This window comes from Erpetoichthys calabaricus, chromosome 3 (genome assembly GCF_900747795.2).
Source record: "Erpetoichthys calabaricus chromosome 3, fErpCal1.3, whole genome shotgun sequence".
NCBI classification, from domain to species: domain Eukaryota; kingdom Metazoa; phylum Chordata; class Cladistia; order Polypteriformes; family Polypteridae; genus Erpetoichthys; species Erpetoichthys calabaricus.
In genome coordinates, this window is record NC_041396.2 from 148,320,257 (window position 1) to 148,337,662 (window position 17,406).

The following is a 17,406-nucleotide window of genomic DNA, read 5'->3' on the forward strand; positions in this document are numbered from 1 at the left end:
GCAGGGTGCCAACCCACCGCAGGACACACACAGACACACACCAAGCACACACTAGGGCCAATTTAGAATCGCCAATCCACCTAACCTGCATGTCTTTGGACTGTGGGAGGAAACCGGAGCGCCCGGAGGAAACCCACGCAGACACGGGGAGAACATGCAAACTCCACGCAGGGAGGCCCCGGGAAGCGAACCCGGGTGTCCTAACTGCGAGGCAGCAGCGCTACCACTGATCCACCGTGCCGCCCATACATTAAGATTCCATATTTTAATACAACATTTATTACAAATAAGTTAATTTCTTTTGGTTGTATATTTCCAATATATGGTTATTTTTTAAAATGTACTGTATAATGTCATTATGAAAAAATAGATTTTTTTGATTCTTTAAGCACTATTTTCATTTTCTTGCTTTATTTTTGTATAACCTATTTAATATTTGCAATGCATATTTCTGTAACCTATAAATCATTTTATATGGCCTGAAAACCTCCTGTAGCTGCTGGCATATTACTCATCTTTACCCTGGACAATTCTTGAAAAACAAGGATTGAATTTTTTGCATCCATAGCCATGTAAGTTATTCCCTTCATTTAATGTGTATGGATATTTGTAAAGCACATACAGAATGTTTGCAATGAATAAGGTAGCATGCTTTTACATAAATGCAACTATTGTAAGATCCCCTGTTACTTTGATATTGAGGTATTTCAAGGAAAATCTTTCATTTTGTGTTTTATTATGACACCTGCACAAAATGAAAATAGATGACGCAATAATGTGGTTCAAAATATTAGTATCTGTATTACTTTTTCTACAAGATGACCTTCAAAGCATAAAATGACGCCTTGTTTTATTTGACCTTTAAGTCTATTTAGATGTCAACCTTAGCAAACTGTGCTGATGATACAGCATTTTCTTCTTTCGAGACAATATAGTACTGTATTTCAGTGTAATTTAATAGTGAATTTATTTAAACATCAGTGAGTGTTTACTTTATTGAGTGATTTTTTAAGTAACATATAAAAGACTATGTATAGTGTGAAAAGAGTTTTTAGTTATTTACTATAATGACCTTTTGTGGTCATACTGGTATTTTGATTCTATTATATACCATTTTTCAAAGCAATAATCATGTAAAGGTCACTGCTGTCTAAACAGAGTATACGTTTATTGGTAACAGTTTAGGTATCTATAAGCAGCTATTAACAAGCAGTCTTCATGTTATAAAACAAGAATTTTTAATTAATGAAAATTACAGTAGCATACTGTATTTCACAAGTCGTATTGTTTTTAATGGTATAATTGTTAATGGCATAGTTAAAGTGTTTATAGGCTGTTAGTAATTAGTTTGTAATGGGAACCTAATGTAAAGTGTGTCCTTTTTATTTTGCACAGTAATAGTTTCTATTGGAGTGCACTGCTTGTGTTTGTCTAATGCAGTGTACTGTATTTGATATTGCCATCGTTTGGAATAGCACAGGTTGTAACCTTGATGAGACGCTAATTCATTTCAGCACTGACAGCCATGCTCTAGGGGCCTTCTGAGAAATAGTTCCCGTTTACTCACAGAAAGTCACATTTCATTTGAGTGTATTTAACAATGTTTTTTGGAAAAAATAAGACCCATTATTAGGGTTTCCCATTTGAATTCAAAAATAATATTGATCTCAGAGCTCTGCTAAAGAACAGACAAGTCTGATAAAATTATTTTACTTACTTTCCAAGGCTCTACTTTTCTTATTATGGATCTTGTTTTGTTGATGGTCTGACTTAACAGATCAATTACCTAAGAGTTCCCCTGATTGTCTGCAGTAGATCTGAATTAAAACCAAGCTGCTGTGTATTTCTTAGTATTTTAGAAAGTGATTTCACTTACAGTAGATTCAAGATGATAAGCTTGAAGTAGTTGATCCTAAGGTGATGCCAGCATTCAGAGTGAGATACTGTAGGCTTTTGGAGTCTGTGCTTCCAAGCTGGTGAATAACTAATCAGATGCTAACTGGAAACACTTGGTTCAACCATTAAACAATTCACAAAGTTACCTATGAAGCAATAGGAACTAGATCATAATAAAAATGATAAACAACATTAATTATGCAAGAAGTATTAAATATGCAGTGTATAGGCAATCAGGAAGCAGAGCTAAGTACCAAACTTAGATTATTGTTAATGGATTTAAATATTTGGAAACCAGTTAAAAATCAAATAAGAAAATACACAAGAATGAAATGCCAAGTCAAAGTAAAGGTTCTTTGCAAGCAAAACAAAGAACATCAGAAAAGTGAATTTTGACTTTGAGTTCAAAAATTGTTATTAAGTATTTATGCTTTAATTTGAAAGAGAGCTTACTGTACTTACAAAGTTTAACTCATTCCTATCTTAAACCAGTTTTGTCAGGAATATTCAGCACAAACTTACTTGTTTAAAAAGCAGAAAGATGTGGGTTAGATTTTTTAAAGTGCTTATATAAGTTGCACATACAAGGAGACTTTTGCAGATGTAGATGCACCTCTAGTCTTTTATCACACACATTTATCAGTTTACTAGCATACTTGTTTCTAAAGGTTTGAACCCACTAGATTGCAAATTGTTTTATGGTGTGCTCTGTCAAGTGCCTTATATGTATATTATTTTTGGGGGTGTTTTACTGAGTGCATGCTAAAAAGTGGTTTCAGTAGTTGGTGGTTTCCCTTATGGTTTCAGGTTTTATCTCTATTTATTTTGTTTTGCTCTTTTTCACGTCCCCATGTTCATGGTAAATGATACTGACCAAAAGAAAAAAAAAAAAAGTAGTAGTAGCGGCATAAGAGCGTGCCTTTATATGCATGTGAGGGATGTGGACACTAATCCGGAGTCTTTCAGAAAAAAGCAAAAAAAAGCCTTTTGGCCATTAGAGAGCCATAGATATATAAGACATAGTGCACTATGAACTCTGACACAGAACATACTGCAAAAAACAATTTAGTAAGTAAAACTGAACTTTTTATAATACAACAGAAACCAAGAGTATCGAAATGTTGTACTTATTTATAGCAATTTTGGTAGGACATGATAATGTCAAGTAAAACCGTTGAAATAGGCTTCTTTATTTTAAGCAAACAGCATGTCACTATAAACTTTTTTGAGCATTGATTACACTTGAAGCTTTTCCTGAAGCATATCAGTGCACAGTCTATCAAAGACTGCTTTTTTTGTGCCTACTCAGGGGTGTAACTAGACAGAATGGGGCCCCCTAGGATTAGGTACATCATTATACATAGATGCATATCAAACATTTTGTATGTTTTTATTCAAACAAAATAATAAAACTATGTATTGTAACTAACACACAATTTGATTTCTGAAGTCTTTAACTACAAGTGAAGTCATTTGCACTAGGATTGCCTTACCCACTTTGCATTGCTACCGATGTTTGCATAATTTATTAAATGGCCCATGTAATTTTTATAAATATACGAGTACTACAGTGCTTTTAACATTTACTGTAAAATTATATATTGAAAATACTGATAGTAATCATCACAAAAAATAATTATTTTCATCACATATTGAAGTTATAGGATACCCACCTTTGTGGGTATGTTGTGCCAATATGCGTACATTATGGGAACCACTATTGTCAAATGTTTTGTAAACTTGAAAATGAAGTGACATTGATTAAAAATACATAATATTGCAGTAGCACTGGAAATGATGTAACTTTAGAAAGAAGTATCGGTATATTTATGTAATTTATATACAGTATGATACAAAAAAGAGAAATGATCCATAAGGAACTGTGCTGCATACTAAAGGAGAATTTCACTATAAAAAAATAACAAAAACAAGTAATTTTAATATATATTCCTCTTTTGGAATTTTAACTTGGCAAAATCTTGTATTTTTTTTTTTTTACTTTCAATCATTTAATTTGATCACAAGTATACATACATAACAAGTAATTAAAAAAATACCACAAGCATGGCCATGGAAGAGAAAGACAGAAAATATTGCATGTCTGGGATTAATTCAGTCAACAATCAAATCTGTCTTAAACAATTGTCACCTAATGACATTTCTAACGTATGATCCAAAGCATTTCAGGTTTAGGGTGGCTGTGGAATAAAATTGCATGTCTTATCTAGTACTACATGTTTTGCTATTACATTGACATTTATTTTGCTGTCACAATAACACCTGATTAATGCTTATAAATTCTGATTGCATCCGTCGTTTGTAATTTTGAGGTTAGAAGTTTTGATAATATATAAATCATTTTTGATCTAAGCTAAGACATGAGTTTTTTGGATCATACGATAATTTCAAATAAACAAATGTGATTTTTTATGGCCATATTTGAGTTACAGTATTTTTTATGAATCAGTCCTTACTTTTCAGGTACCTATATTTGTGGAATGTCATACTTATAACATAATTTACGTGCATATTTGTATCTATGGTTTCAAACACTTTATAAAAGTTACACTTACTGCCTTTAAGTAGAAGAGTAATTAATTCAAATCAACCTCACATTGTAACAGATTATCGCAGATTACCTGACCATTTTAGTTTTGAAATGTCACTACCGTCATATGCATTCATGCAATTTTTGACTGAAAAGACTGATTCGGAAACTGAGTAAGGATGTGTTCGGAAACATTGCTAGCAAATTTGCGCTGACTGCATTCGGTTTAACAGTAATTATACTTTATTTTACAGCACGCAGAATGAATCCAAATCAATGCCCAGGTTACTCAAATAATATTTGGACTTCTTTTTTTTCCTTTGTATTTATTATTGTTTTATTTGAAGGTTTTTTTTTTAATTTCCATGTGACGCTGGGGCAAGTATGATGTTACACCCTAATGATAGTCACACTCCTGTGCCTACTTTTTGTATAAAATTGTATATGTTGTCACACACATGCGCATGGGAAACAGCTGAAGGGCCTAAACACTAGTAATTCTGCTCCAGGCCAGGGGGCGGCGGAGTGTACTATCTCTCTCAGTCCCTTGCAGACCTTTCCCGGGAAATCCCGCCTCTTGCCGGCCCCAAGGATGACGTCACTTCCGGACACGAGGACGCCACTGCCAGTTCCTGCAACGTTGACGTCATTTCCTTTCCAGGCCTTTAAAACTGCCATCTTGCCTCAGTACAGGCAGTTCTGTTCTGGACTCTGAACTATACACATTGTGTACAAAAAAAAGCAATTTTGCAGTCGAGTATATTATACGGGTGGCTGCCCCAACTCTTTATGATGTCTCTGACTCATTCTTGTGACAGTGGCGTAGTCGGCAGGATTCGACTTTCCCAGAAGAAACCGGGAAGGAATCTTGGATATACTCAGGTAGGAGAGTACCGGGGCCGTGTTTCCGGGTGGGTGGCGTGCTCAGCGGTCCAGAGCGGCACGGTGCAGGCTTCGCTCCCACCAAGGGACAACGAGCCCCTAGTCCTACACAGGGAGAATGTGGAGGAGACCCACCAACGTGGGCTGGTTCCTGGGGGGAAAACAAAAAGGGCTTACTATGTTCTCTCAGAGGAGAGGACTGAGCCGCCCGTTGGGACCAAGGTCCCAGAGACATAAGGGCTATCCCCAGACCAGCAGGCAAAACACCTACAAGCTTGGGAATATGATCTGGAGAGATCAACCCGGGAGCAAGCTTATGCTCCGTGGGAGCTAGTGGCTCAATATCTGAAGCCATTTGAATTAAACACTAGGCAAATTGTGCAGCAGGTGGCCTGCTTTATTTTACTAAAAGGTCTTCCCAATAATTTTGCCCAGCCCGTCTGGGGAGACTTTCATTCTATGGACGAGCTAATAGCTCACGTAAGATCTAACCCAGCCTCACAATCTGTGAGAGCAGAACAGTCCTCTATTGGACTCTGTAGGGATTATGTCCCACTGTATAAGTCCCTTCCATATAAACCGAAGCCTGTCCCGATGTCCCCGGGGCGCAGGGTGGGCCGCTCGCGCGGGAGCGCGGAGTGATGTGGGTGGAAGGAGGGAGGACGGTTATGTGCACTTACGAACCCCCTGGCTACTGGTCATACGGGAGTGGTAATAATCAATGGATTTAGAGTTACAGCCCTTGTAGGCTCCGGCAGCAACATCTCTATTGTTGATTGCCGTTACGTACTACCGTGACAGTGGACGAGAAAAAAGATCAGTACCCGGTGTATACACGGCGAAACACGTTTATATAAAACCGCCCTGTGTGTCATAAGCTATGAGGGGTTAGTAAAGAAGTTCTCCGTGGCTGTCCACACACACACACCTTCTTCTGTGATCCTAGGGCGGGACTGGTCTGACAGTAAATGCGGTGTACTGATAACTACTCCCCGTAACCCTGTAGGCCTAATCATAAAAGGGACAAACCCGACTCAGGCTGTTTCCACACCGTGTAATCTGCTGGGGGAGAGAGATACGGAAGACTCCGAGGAGGATGGGGAGGCTCCTGGGCCGTCGCACTTAAATACATCAACCCGGGCCTCGACGAGTCAGGAGGACTCCCCGCCCCTTGAGGTCAGTCCGGACCCTCTCTCCGAAATACTATTTCAATTAAAAAAAACACCGGCGTCTTTCAGGAGAGAGCAATGGAATGATGACTCCCTGAAGTTTGCTAAAAATGCAGTCGTGCTTGTCAATGGCCAACGCACTCATCAGCCCATGCCTCGCGGCCCTCACTTTGTACTAGACAACGATCTGTTATATCGAGTAGCTGATCATGAGGGCGGGGTGCGGAAGTTCCTGCTAATCCCACGAACCTACCGGCGGCAGGTTTGAGAGTTGGCATACGCCCACCTCCTGGGAGGCCATTTAGGCACTGAAAAGACTTTAGAGTGGATTAAGCTCAGATTTTATTGGCCGGGAATAAATGAGGAGGTTCGCCGTTTTTGCATTTCTTGTCCAGAATGTCATTTACGGCAAATTCCTAGGAGGGACCGCGCTCCTCTCGTTCCCCTCCCCCTGATAGATGTACAAAAAAAAAAAAGCAATTTTGCAGCCGAGCATATTATACGGGTGGCTGCCCCAACTCTTTATGATGTCTCTGACTCATTCTTGTGACAATGTCAAAAACAATTTTACTTCCTGTCTAAACTTGAAATGAGAGAATACAATTTGAATTGGTAACATTTTGTATTTCATTCAAAAATACATTTAGAAGTTTGGTCATATTTTCATTAAGCATTTAGCAGTGTTTGGCCCACATAACTCTTCAGGAAAAAAAAAAGAAAAAATAATTTTTTTTAGCATGTCAAACTCTCTCATATTCACTAACTTCAATTCAGTTTGGAATCAACAATTAACTAAATCTTAATATTTTAGAAATAATGCTCAGTCCATGTATCTGGAACTTTTTATGCATAGCTCCCTGTGAAATTTGCAAACAGGAAAGAAAAAATGTAATTCATTTAGTAAAATTATCAGATCTGTACAGTGATCTTTCTAATATGAAGGTCACCACCATCTGAGGTATTTATGACTAGAGGTATTTGTAGTAGAACTTCTGTCAAAATGTTTTAATTAATTTCCAAAAGTATTTAGACTCATGAAATCAATTGCTTTGAATTCCAATTTTAATAAAACAAATATGTACAAGAATGCAATATATATTTGTCTTTGGAAATTTATAAGATTACTTCAAGAATGTAGTAAAGTATTTTGGTTATTTCTGTTTTAATAACATGACTATCCCTGTGTTTTAACAAATTGCATTTAGTCATTACATTATATAAAGAAAAAGAACATTGTTAAATTTGTAAATCCCAAAATTAAATATAATAAGCACACTAGCCCACAAGCCTTTATATGTAGCACATTCCTGAAATAAAAAGTGCAGGTAAACACCTCTATTTTTGTATTCATTTATAATATAAAAATCACCTTGATGGACTGAGAAAGCAGTATGAAAAATATGACATTGTTTCGATCTGTTTTTAGCATCTTGTGTTTTCTTAACTTTCTCTATTTCTGTCAGCAGTGGGGGAATTCTAAAGCAGCTGGTGCAGTAGTCTGTTCTTTATCTTCTCATAACAAATCCCTAAACGGAGGTCCTTTTTGTGGCTCGATTTACAGACATTTCATTCCTGAACGCACTCTAAATACAGCTGCTTTTGTAGTTCCATCTTGTATCCATCTAACTGCAAAGAATGTAGAAAAAATAACAAAAACACTTTGTTGCAAAAAAAAAGAAGCAATATAGTAATTTCATTTCTGTACAATCAGACTGTACTGCCTTTCAGATTTCCCATTATTTTATTTCGTGAAGCGTATTTGTGTTTACATACTTGTCTGTTCTATTTCAATAAAGTAACTAATCGATTGCCTCATTATTGTTTAATCCATTCCTTTCTGCTTATCTAGTAAAGAGCCCTTTGGAGCTGGACTTGTAGCCCACCTAGGCACTATCATAAATAATGCAAGAATACCAAGGCATATTCTGTTGGCTTTATTAAAAACTCTTGATCTATCTTTATAGTCTATATTAACAGCACTTATGCCTCCAATAACCAACACTTGGTGGCAGAGTGATGCAAAGTTAAACACTGCTGCATCATGGATCCAGTATCCTTGGTGAAAATCCTCTGCTGAGTTCAATGTGGGTTTTCCTCTGTGTACTCCAGTTTTCCTTCCACACTCCAAAAGATATGTGTGTAAGGTTAAGTGATTTTGAAATTGAATTTTTTGAGTATATGAATATTATGCTGTTAGTTAGAATTTACCTACTGTTACCAGTTTGATTAAAATTTAATTTTCTGTGCTATGAATTATCTAGTTATCTCAACCTTCCTAATTTTAGACTTGTGGTCACAGTGCAAACTTCTACAAAAGCCACTTTTTACCTCAACTCATTTTGAAATTGTTCTTTGTATAATTAACACATTGCTTACTGGGCTCAAACCAATTCTGCACTTATCTGCATATTTCTTGTTAAATCTGTGTCTTTTGGGGTTCCTTATTAAAAGCTTGCTACCCATAACACTATGTGAACTCTTTACAAACACACCTGTCAGATTGCTGTTTTACATTTTTTCTTTAATAATTGCTTCTGTAATTTTTACTTCTTCTTCATGTTAACACAACTGCCCAAAAAGTTATGGGATTGGTTTGATTGCCTTACTTTGTTGTTTAATGGTGTAAAGTTTACTGCATCAGTTTACACATTATAATATCAGTATGCAATTAACAATTTCGCTGAACATCTGTAGTACAGTATATATTATCCAGTCCAGGAGGTGTTTTTGCTTTTAAGCTTTTTATTAAAATAGCATTTCATAATCATTAACTTGTTCTTTAACATTACTAGTAGCTCCTGGAATGTTGCTGATCTTCTAATAGTTGAAAGCATTCATTAACATTATAATCTGTTTTAGATTATACGTCATCTAACAAATGTGTATAGGCTGCTTTATGAAGTTTAATTATATTGACTTAAGCTTGATATCATAATATTTTCAAGTGAATGGCATTTGCCTGATCTTAGTTGGGCTTAGGTGTACAATTGTAATTTGATACCTAAAATCACAGGTGAGCTAATAGGATTCACAAAATATTGTTTATATGGAAAAGGAACTGAAGTTATTCATCTGTTTATGTCGTAATGCCTCAGAGGCACTTCAAAGTGTCTTCTGATCCTATTCATACAAAATCACAAAAAGAGGGAAGGATTTGCTAAGAGCTATTACATTTGGTAAATTTATTTATTGCTTTTAGAAGTCAGGAGATCATGGCTTTAAAATGGAGGAAAGCAACTAAGTTAAAGCATGACCTAAATCCCCGATTTTGTTACAATACACTTCCTAGTTTTGCTGTAGAATAGTGCCATAATAATTTAATAATTCTGATATTATGAAATTGTTTTTCAAAAAGTAGTCACAAACATTCTTTTAAAGGGGATAAAATAGTGGTAATATTCAATTTTATTTAATTGTTTTTCTTCTAAGCTTTTGTTATATGTGTAGCATTGCTTTTACATTATGTCTCATTTGTGTTATTTAAAATGCTGGTTCTTCACTGTGTGGAAGAAAGAACAATTTTATTTAGTGTAATATTTCTACAAATAACAGTATTTTCCCTATGACTCCATTTAAATCTTGTTGATTGTAACTGTATCTGCTCTCAAGAGATACACCAGAAATTTCACACTTTATTAAAGCATATGAAAATAGATGATTGAAAATGTATCCGATTAAAAAAATATATAAAAATACATTTCTTACTTTCAAAGAAATGTCTCAATTAATGCTGGTGTACATATGTATTTGTATCTGGAGAGCCCTTTGGAGACTGCAATGTATTATCTGGGTCACATGTAAACTGACACCTAGCTTTGGTCTCAAGTAGGGATGCACCGATACCGAAACGGGTATCTGGTATCGGCCTCGATACCACATTTTCTAAAGTACTCGTACTCGTTAAAAGTCCCCCGATACCGGGGACCGATACCACGGTCTGAGAAATGTCTATGTTTGAGCGGCGTGTAAGGGGTTAACCACAGGCGCCGAGTGCCCGCCCCCAGGCCCCGGCTGCAGCTCAGAGCGGGGAGAAGGCGAGGCGAGACATGTCAGCCGTGTGGAACTATTTCAAAGTGAATGAAGACGACAAAACAAAGGCGGACTGCAAATTGTGCTCAGCGAAATTGTCCAGAAGAGGCTCAAAAGGTAGCGCATTTAACACAAGTAATTTAATCAAGCACCTAAAATCCCAACACGACAACGAGTACAAAGAGTGTACCCACGCTTCTAAACCAACACAACCCACGCTGCAGCAAACTCTTGCAAGACGAGAGAAAATGTCCAGAGACAATCCACGTGCTGTGAAAATAACACAGGCAATTATCGAGTACATTGCATTGAGTGACCAGCCACTCTCGGAGGTAGAAAATGTGGGATTCCTGCGTCTCCTCCATGTTCTGGAGCCCAGATATGATGTCCCAAGCCGCCGCTACATGACTGACACGGAGCTGCCTAAACTACACGACTCCGTGAAAAAAAACATATCCACAGCCTACTGCAAGCCTCCTCTGCGTTTAGTTTCACCACGGATATTTGGACAAGCAGTGTTAGCCCCGTGTCGCTAATTAGCCTAACCTCCCAGTGGATAGACGAGAGTTTCTTGTTTTTTTTGTAAAATTATATGACTAAAGCTGTTACCTATAAATTTAAATCATGTTTTTATTAAGTACTCGGTATCGGCAAGTACTCGGTATCGGCGAGTACTGAAATGCAAGTACTCGTACTCGTAGTCGTTTTCCAAAAAAGTGGTATCAGTGCTTCCCTAGTCTCAAGTATAGTATGCAGCTTAAAAGTGTTGGGTTTGAAGTAGGGATAGGTATTACTAATTTAATTGTTGAATGCTTGTTTATGAAAAAAATATCTGTATTCAAATACCTAATAGAACAATGCTTATTAAATCACATCGAGCAACAGAGGGGATGAAAATGTGAATGTCAAATTTAATGTATTTTCTTTTCCGCAAAAAAGTGTATGAGATATGTATGTTCGCAAAAACCTCATGGCACTGCAGCAACTGTTGTCATAAAATGACATCTTCAGCACATGTGCCTGCTACTTTTTCACATTTGGCATGAAGAGGTGAACTATTATAAGCAGACTAACTAAACACTACGCCAATGACCATTGTTTAAGCAATGAATAGTACATCGTGTTCTGCACTAAACGTTTCAGTTGATTTAGCCTTTTACTAGTGCTACAAGTATAGCGTAGCACACAATTAACAGTTAATGGTGGCATTCCACTGGATGTGCTATTTACTGCCCACTTTAGTGCTACATCTCTACTCCGCCTCTGTCGCCTCCACATAGGTTATATTCTCATGCTCTGCAAACAATGTGATAGTGTGGTTGGATAGTAAAGTAAAAATGCTTAAATATATTGCATTTCCTTACTATTTATCTCTGTACTTTATATTTGTTATTCTTAAGACTACCTAATATTTTGACATGAGAAACAACCTAGTATTTAGGCTGCCTTTTACATTGAATTACACCCCTTTATTCTGAAAATTTTCCCCATTCTGTCAAAACACATTTGAATTATTAACAAACAATCACATTTTTAGTATCACATGGGTCTGCTTCCATGTTCACTCTCAAATCTTTCCATTCTGAAAAAATGTTTTCTCAGATCACCCTGACAATAGATTTTTTAATTTGGTATACCAGTATTGGTGAGCAGCATTTTTCAATCATCACAGCTGCATAGGGGATGAGAAAAGAACTTCTAAACCTACAAAAAAAGCAAACCTGTGGATGAAAATCCCTGAAAAAATCCAGATCAATAGGTACACAAAGTTGTGAAGAAAATAAAACATTTTTGCCAACTAATGTTATTTTCTATGGTACTAAATTTGCTCTTTGCTATTTTTATGTGTTGTTTCTAGCAAACGCAATGTATATGGGAAGCCAAGAGATGGTTCAAGTTATGGACAGAGATAATGCAACTATTCAAGAGAACCAAGAGAAGGTAATTTGATATTGAATAAAAATTATGTACAGATAGTAATTGGGTTTATTTTACAGATAATTTTGTTTCTTAATAAAGAAAAAGAAAGATAACCAGGTCATACTGTGAAAGGCATCTAAAAAGGGGTAAGAGACATTCTTTTATTGATACCACTGCTGTTGTAAGCTTAATGTTTTTCAGCCAAGGTCTGATTGGTCTCTGGATTTTCCTTGTGCTATATGTGGATTTAAGTGTAGTGGATACGATTCAGTTTTATTACAGCAGCATATTTTAAAATAAATTAAAGTATCCTCATATATGAATTCAAAATAAATTGTATTGTCTCTGCGTATGACATATTCAAAGAAAATGATACGGCTCCAAATGTTAACAATCCCACATTCAAATTTATGTGTATTGCCATTAGTGGTCACTGGTTCCAATTTTAACCAACTATACAAAGCTGAAACATATTAAAATAAACCAATTTGAAATACTGCAATGGTTTTAAATGATATCTTTTGAATGTTCAGTTTGCCCAATTACCCCTTCTTATGGGCCTTTCACAGATATACTCAGTTATCCTTATTTCAACCCATGTGTTAAATTTGGTTGCTGTTTAATTTTAAATTAAATTTTACTTAAGATCATGACTGTACAAATGTGGTAATTACAAACAGTACAGTATTTGCAGTGAGATGCAGTAGTGAAGAGGATACATAAATAAATAAGCAGAAGTTAGAGTTCATCACAGTTTCCCTTCTGTATGTTCCTGGCTAATTAGAAATGAAAATGCATCCTAAATGTTAACAAAAGCCTGAAAATACACAATGTTCTCTCATTGTTTTCGCACTGCATTTTGCTCTCACCAGCCCCGACTCCAACTACTTTTTAACCACTTTTCAACCCAGGCATTTTCACACTATGTCAGAATAAATCAGTTTTAAACCCAGGCTAGAGTGTTAATGTTAAAGTGCCTTTAAATCTCTTTAATTGGCATAGATTTGATTATGTGTGAGTATTTGTTCTTTTCTAAAAACCTGCCTAGGTTGTTACCTTCACATCGAAGCTTCTGTTGCTGCAAGTAACCTCATTTCTAATTTCAGAAGATAAGACTTGCTTATTTTTCTATGAAAAAGTGATTGGCCTCCTTCATAGTATTATCTGTTTTTACATATTTTACACAGTAAATGACCTTAGACTTTAGATAAAATGCAATATTAGAAAAACAAACGAGAATGAACAAAAGCAATACAATTTTGAAATCGTTATATTCTTAATTCAAGAATCAAAAGTTATCCAGCATATCTAACACCCATGAGAAAAAACAATTGCCCCCATAGTTTCAATACTTGGTTGCAGCATCGACAGACAGACAGACAGACAGACAGACAGACAGACAGACAGACAGACAGACAGACAGACAGACAGACAGACAGATAGATAGATAGATAGATAGATAGATAGATAGATAGATAGATAGATAGATAGATAGATAGATAGATAGATAGATAGATAGATAGATAGATAGATAGATACTTTATTAATCCCAAGGGGAAATTCACATACTCCAGCAGCAGCATACTGACTTTAGCAGAAGTAATCACCAATAAATTCTTCCTATAATGTGATATCAGTCTTTCACATTGAAAAGACAAATGTTGAGGAATAGTCTCCTAATCTTCTTTACAGAACTGTTTTAATTTAGACACATTTATAATTTTGTGAGCATGACCTGTTAAGATTCAAGTCCTACCACAGCATTTCTGTTGGACTCAAGTCAGGACTTTTATAAGGCCACTCCACAACTTTAATTTTGTTCCTTTTGAGCCATTCAGTTGTAGACCTGCTTTTGTGTCATTGTCTTTTACATAACCCAATTACGCTTCAGCTTAAAGTCACGGAGAGGTGACTGGGCATTCTACTTAAGAATAGTCTAGCAAAGTGCAGAATTCATTGTTCCTTCATTAATAACAAGGCCTCCAGGTCCTGGGGCAACAAAGTGTACCCATACCATCACAATACCACTTTCATGTTTTATTGTAAGGATGATGTTACTGTCGAACACCATTAGCCTTACGCTAGATATAGTGGGACCTGTATTGTCCAAAGAGTTGTTGGCGATCACCCAGATGTTTCTTTGCAAATGCAAGATGAGCACTGATGTTACTCTTGGATAGCATAGATTTACATCTTTCTACTCTTCCATGAATCCCATTTTTACTCAGTCTCTTACTTATTGTGGACTCATGAGCACAATTTACACAAACCTGACATTCTTTGGATGTTGTTATGAGATCCTCTATGATCTCTTGAACAAGTTGTCACTTTGCCCTTGTGGTAATTTTGACAAGCTAGACTTTAATGGAAAGATTCACCACTGTTACAGATTTTCTTCTTGTGCAGTTAATGGCTCACAACTGTGATGCAATAGTGTCACATAGCCTTAAAAAGTATTTTTCAAACCCATTCCTGTTTGATAACTTTCAACAAGTTTTTTCTGATCTTTTCTGCAATTTCATTTGATTGAGGCATAATGTTCTTCTAGACAGCTTATGATGTCTACTTTACTGTCATGGTGAGAATTAACATATGGTGTGCTTTAGATTTAAAAGGGCTGGATATAATCAGGTCTGGCTGTGTTTAGTCAGTAACATTGGTCAGCTGTTTGAGTGTAGAAGCATTTAAAATTATTAACTATGTGAAAAATAAATCAGACACTTTAAACATTGGTAAGTGTAAAGCAAGAGTTTATTACTAGATACACACAAATGGCCTACTACGGCCCTGCTGCAACTCCTAAGATGTGTGTGCACTTGATGCATTGAGCAGGCTTCATAGGCAGCTTTGCTAGTACAAACCACAGGATAAGACTTAAGAGTCTTAACATTGCTGCTGCATGATTTGTCATGAGTCAGTGTATAAGCTGAGGCAGTAGAAAGAAAAAAACAAACAAACCTGGGCTAAAAGCAGTTATGAGCTAATACAAATATGGGCTCAAATAAAGTATAAGTCAAGACTGTTGCAAGGTTAGAAATACAATTTACCCTTAGTTCTCATCCTTTAAGAACTTCACCAACTCCTACATAGGTAAAGAGACAATTACCTTTTCACATGGGCTATCCAGGTGTTGGATAACTTTAATACATAAAAATATTTATTGTTTTCTTAGAAATGATGTTACATGTTGACTCTTTTACCAAATATAGAGAATATCAAGAAGGGGGCAAATACTTTTCACAGCACCTCATGCTTCAATTTTTATAGGATTGCACATTATATATTTATATATGACATTTTTAGTACAGTTGCCTCACAAATCCAATGCCCTTGGTTTAATATATGTCCCCAGTTGCATGTTCTGTCCATGTCTGCATGGGTTTTCCTCCCACATTCCAAAACTCTGAATTTTAAGCTAATTGATGATTCTAATTTGGCCTAGTGTAAATGTGTGTGTGTTTGTATGTGTAAGGAAACCCCAACATGGTTGGTTCCTGCCCTGTACCTGAAGCCTGTGGGTAAGCATTGGCTCACCCCCTCCTCCTTAAGCTAATTTGAGAATTTTAGGTATGTATAGGTGGACAAGGAAATAAAAGCATTACATGGTCCTCTGGTTAAAACTTGAGGACAGATGTTCTGCAATTGTGAAACTGTGCTTGGGATTGCCTCTTCACTTTCTCTGAACAAGGTGAGCAATATATTAAATTATGTTAACCTGGAATCTAGTTTTTCAAGTACAGGATGCTTTACATATAGTGGTTTGTCTCTCACATAGCATCAGAAAAAGGGAAGATTTTGTAGCTTTATGCTCCTCACAGAAAGCATATAAGATGTATGATAGAATTTCTTCCCAGTCTCTTCTGTCTAAGACTTACAGTATGATCCATGTAGCATCAGCTTCAGGGTCTGTTTGAATCTTTCAATAAATCTTCCACTCTGGGTAGGATTCATAAATGTTAGTAAGTTCTTTATGTTTAGCAGTTTGGCCATTTCTCTTTAAATATTTGGTATTATATTTAGTATAATAATGATATATTATATTTGGTAAGCACCAATCCTTGAAGATCTGACTGGGAATCCCTACACTCTGTTCATTTTGTTGTCATGTATCTGAATTTTGCTGTTTAGAGCAGAATTGTCTATTGCTACTGGGTAGCAATCAAATATTACATTGGATATATTTATGGCAACTTGAGTTTTTATAATGATATATAATGATATTTTATAATGATATATATATATATATATATAATAATAATAATAATAATAATAATAGAGACAATACAATTTCTATAATGTCTGTGGCATTCTCTGCTATCCGCTAGTCTATTTAAAGCCATTCATGACCTAAAATCGGTGTGTAGAAGATTTTCGTATTTGTATTGATATGTATCATTATCAAACGCCATCTCCACCACTCTTTCTGCTGGACGCATTATGTCACTCCACTATGTCATATTTCCCAGGACCATAGCTTGGCCCATGCTACTGTCAGGCTGAGTTATGCCACCTAACCAAAACGGTCTCTGCATTGTCCCTCATCAAAGTTGTGATAGGCTTGTAAGACCTCACATGTGAAGAAATGAGCTATAATATTTACCTAGCTTTTGAAAAAGAAAGTTCTTTCAAAAGTTGTTAGACATGATAACAGATGAAATCCTCTTCCTTTTAACATGAGTTGCTCTTGGACGAGGCAGCTAGGGTGGAATTACTTGAAGTGTGGCAGTGACTTATACAAATATCATCTAGTCAGCCATCTATATTTAGATCTATATTTAGATTTAACATACCTGTTCCACATGCTACCAATTGCCTTCTCTAGCACTGGCTTTTTGACTGGATTTTACATTCTATTTTCTACAGTAGTTGTGGATAAGGACCTGGCCAAAACAAATGGAAAGATTTTGGAATCCAAATTGTGCTCCCTATTTATTGAAGGATAGGTGAGAAGAAAAAAGTAGC

General features: G+C 36.2%; 1 protein-coding gene across 4 annotated transcripts in view; it reads left to right on the top strand.

Moving 5' to 3' along the window:
• Positions 1–17,406, top strand: part of ldah (lipid droplet associated hydrolase) — a 260,164-nt gene that overhangs the window by 220,605 nt on the left and 22,153 nt on the right. For all 4 annotated transcript variants that reach the window (XM_028797385.2, XM_028797383.2, XM_028797386.2 and 1 more), the window contains one exon: positions 12,383–12,465. In XM_028797385.2, the coding sequence (XP_028653218.1) occupies positions 12,383–12,465 (83 nt within the window). The remainder of the gene's footprint in view (positions 1–12,382; positions 12,466–17,406) is intronic.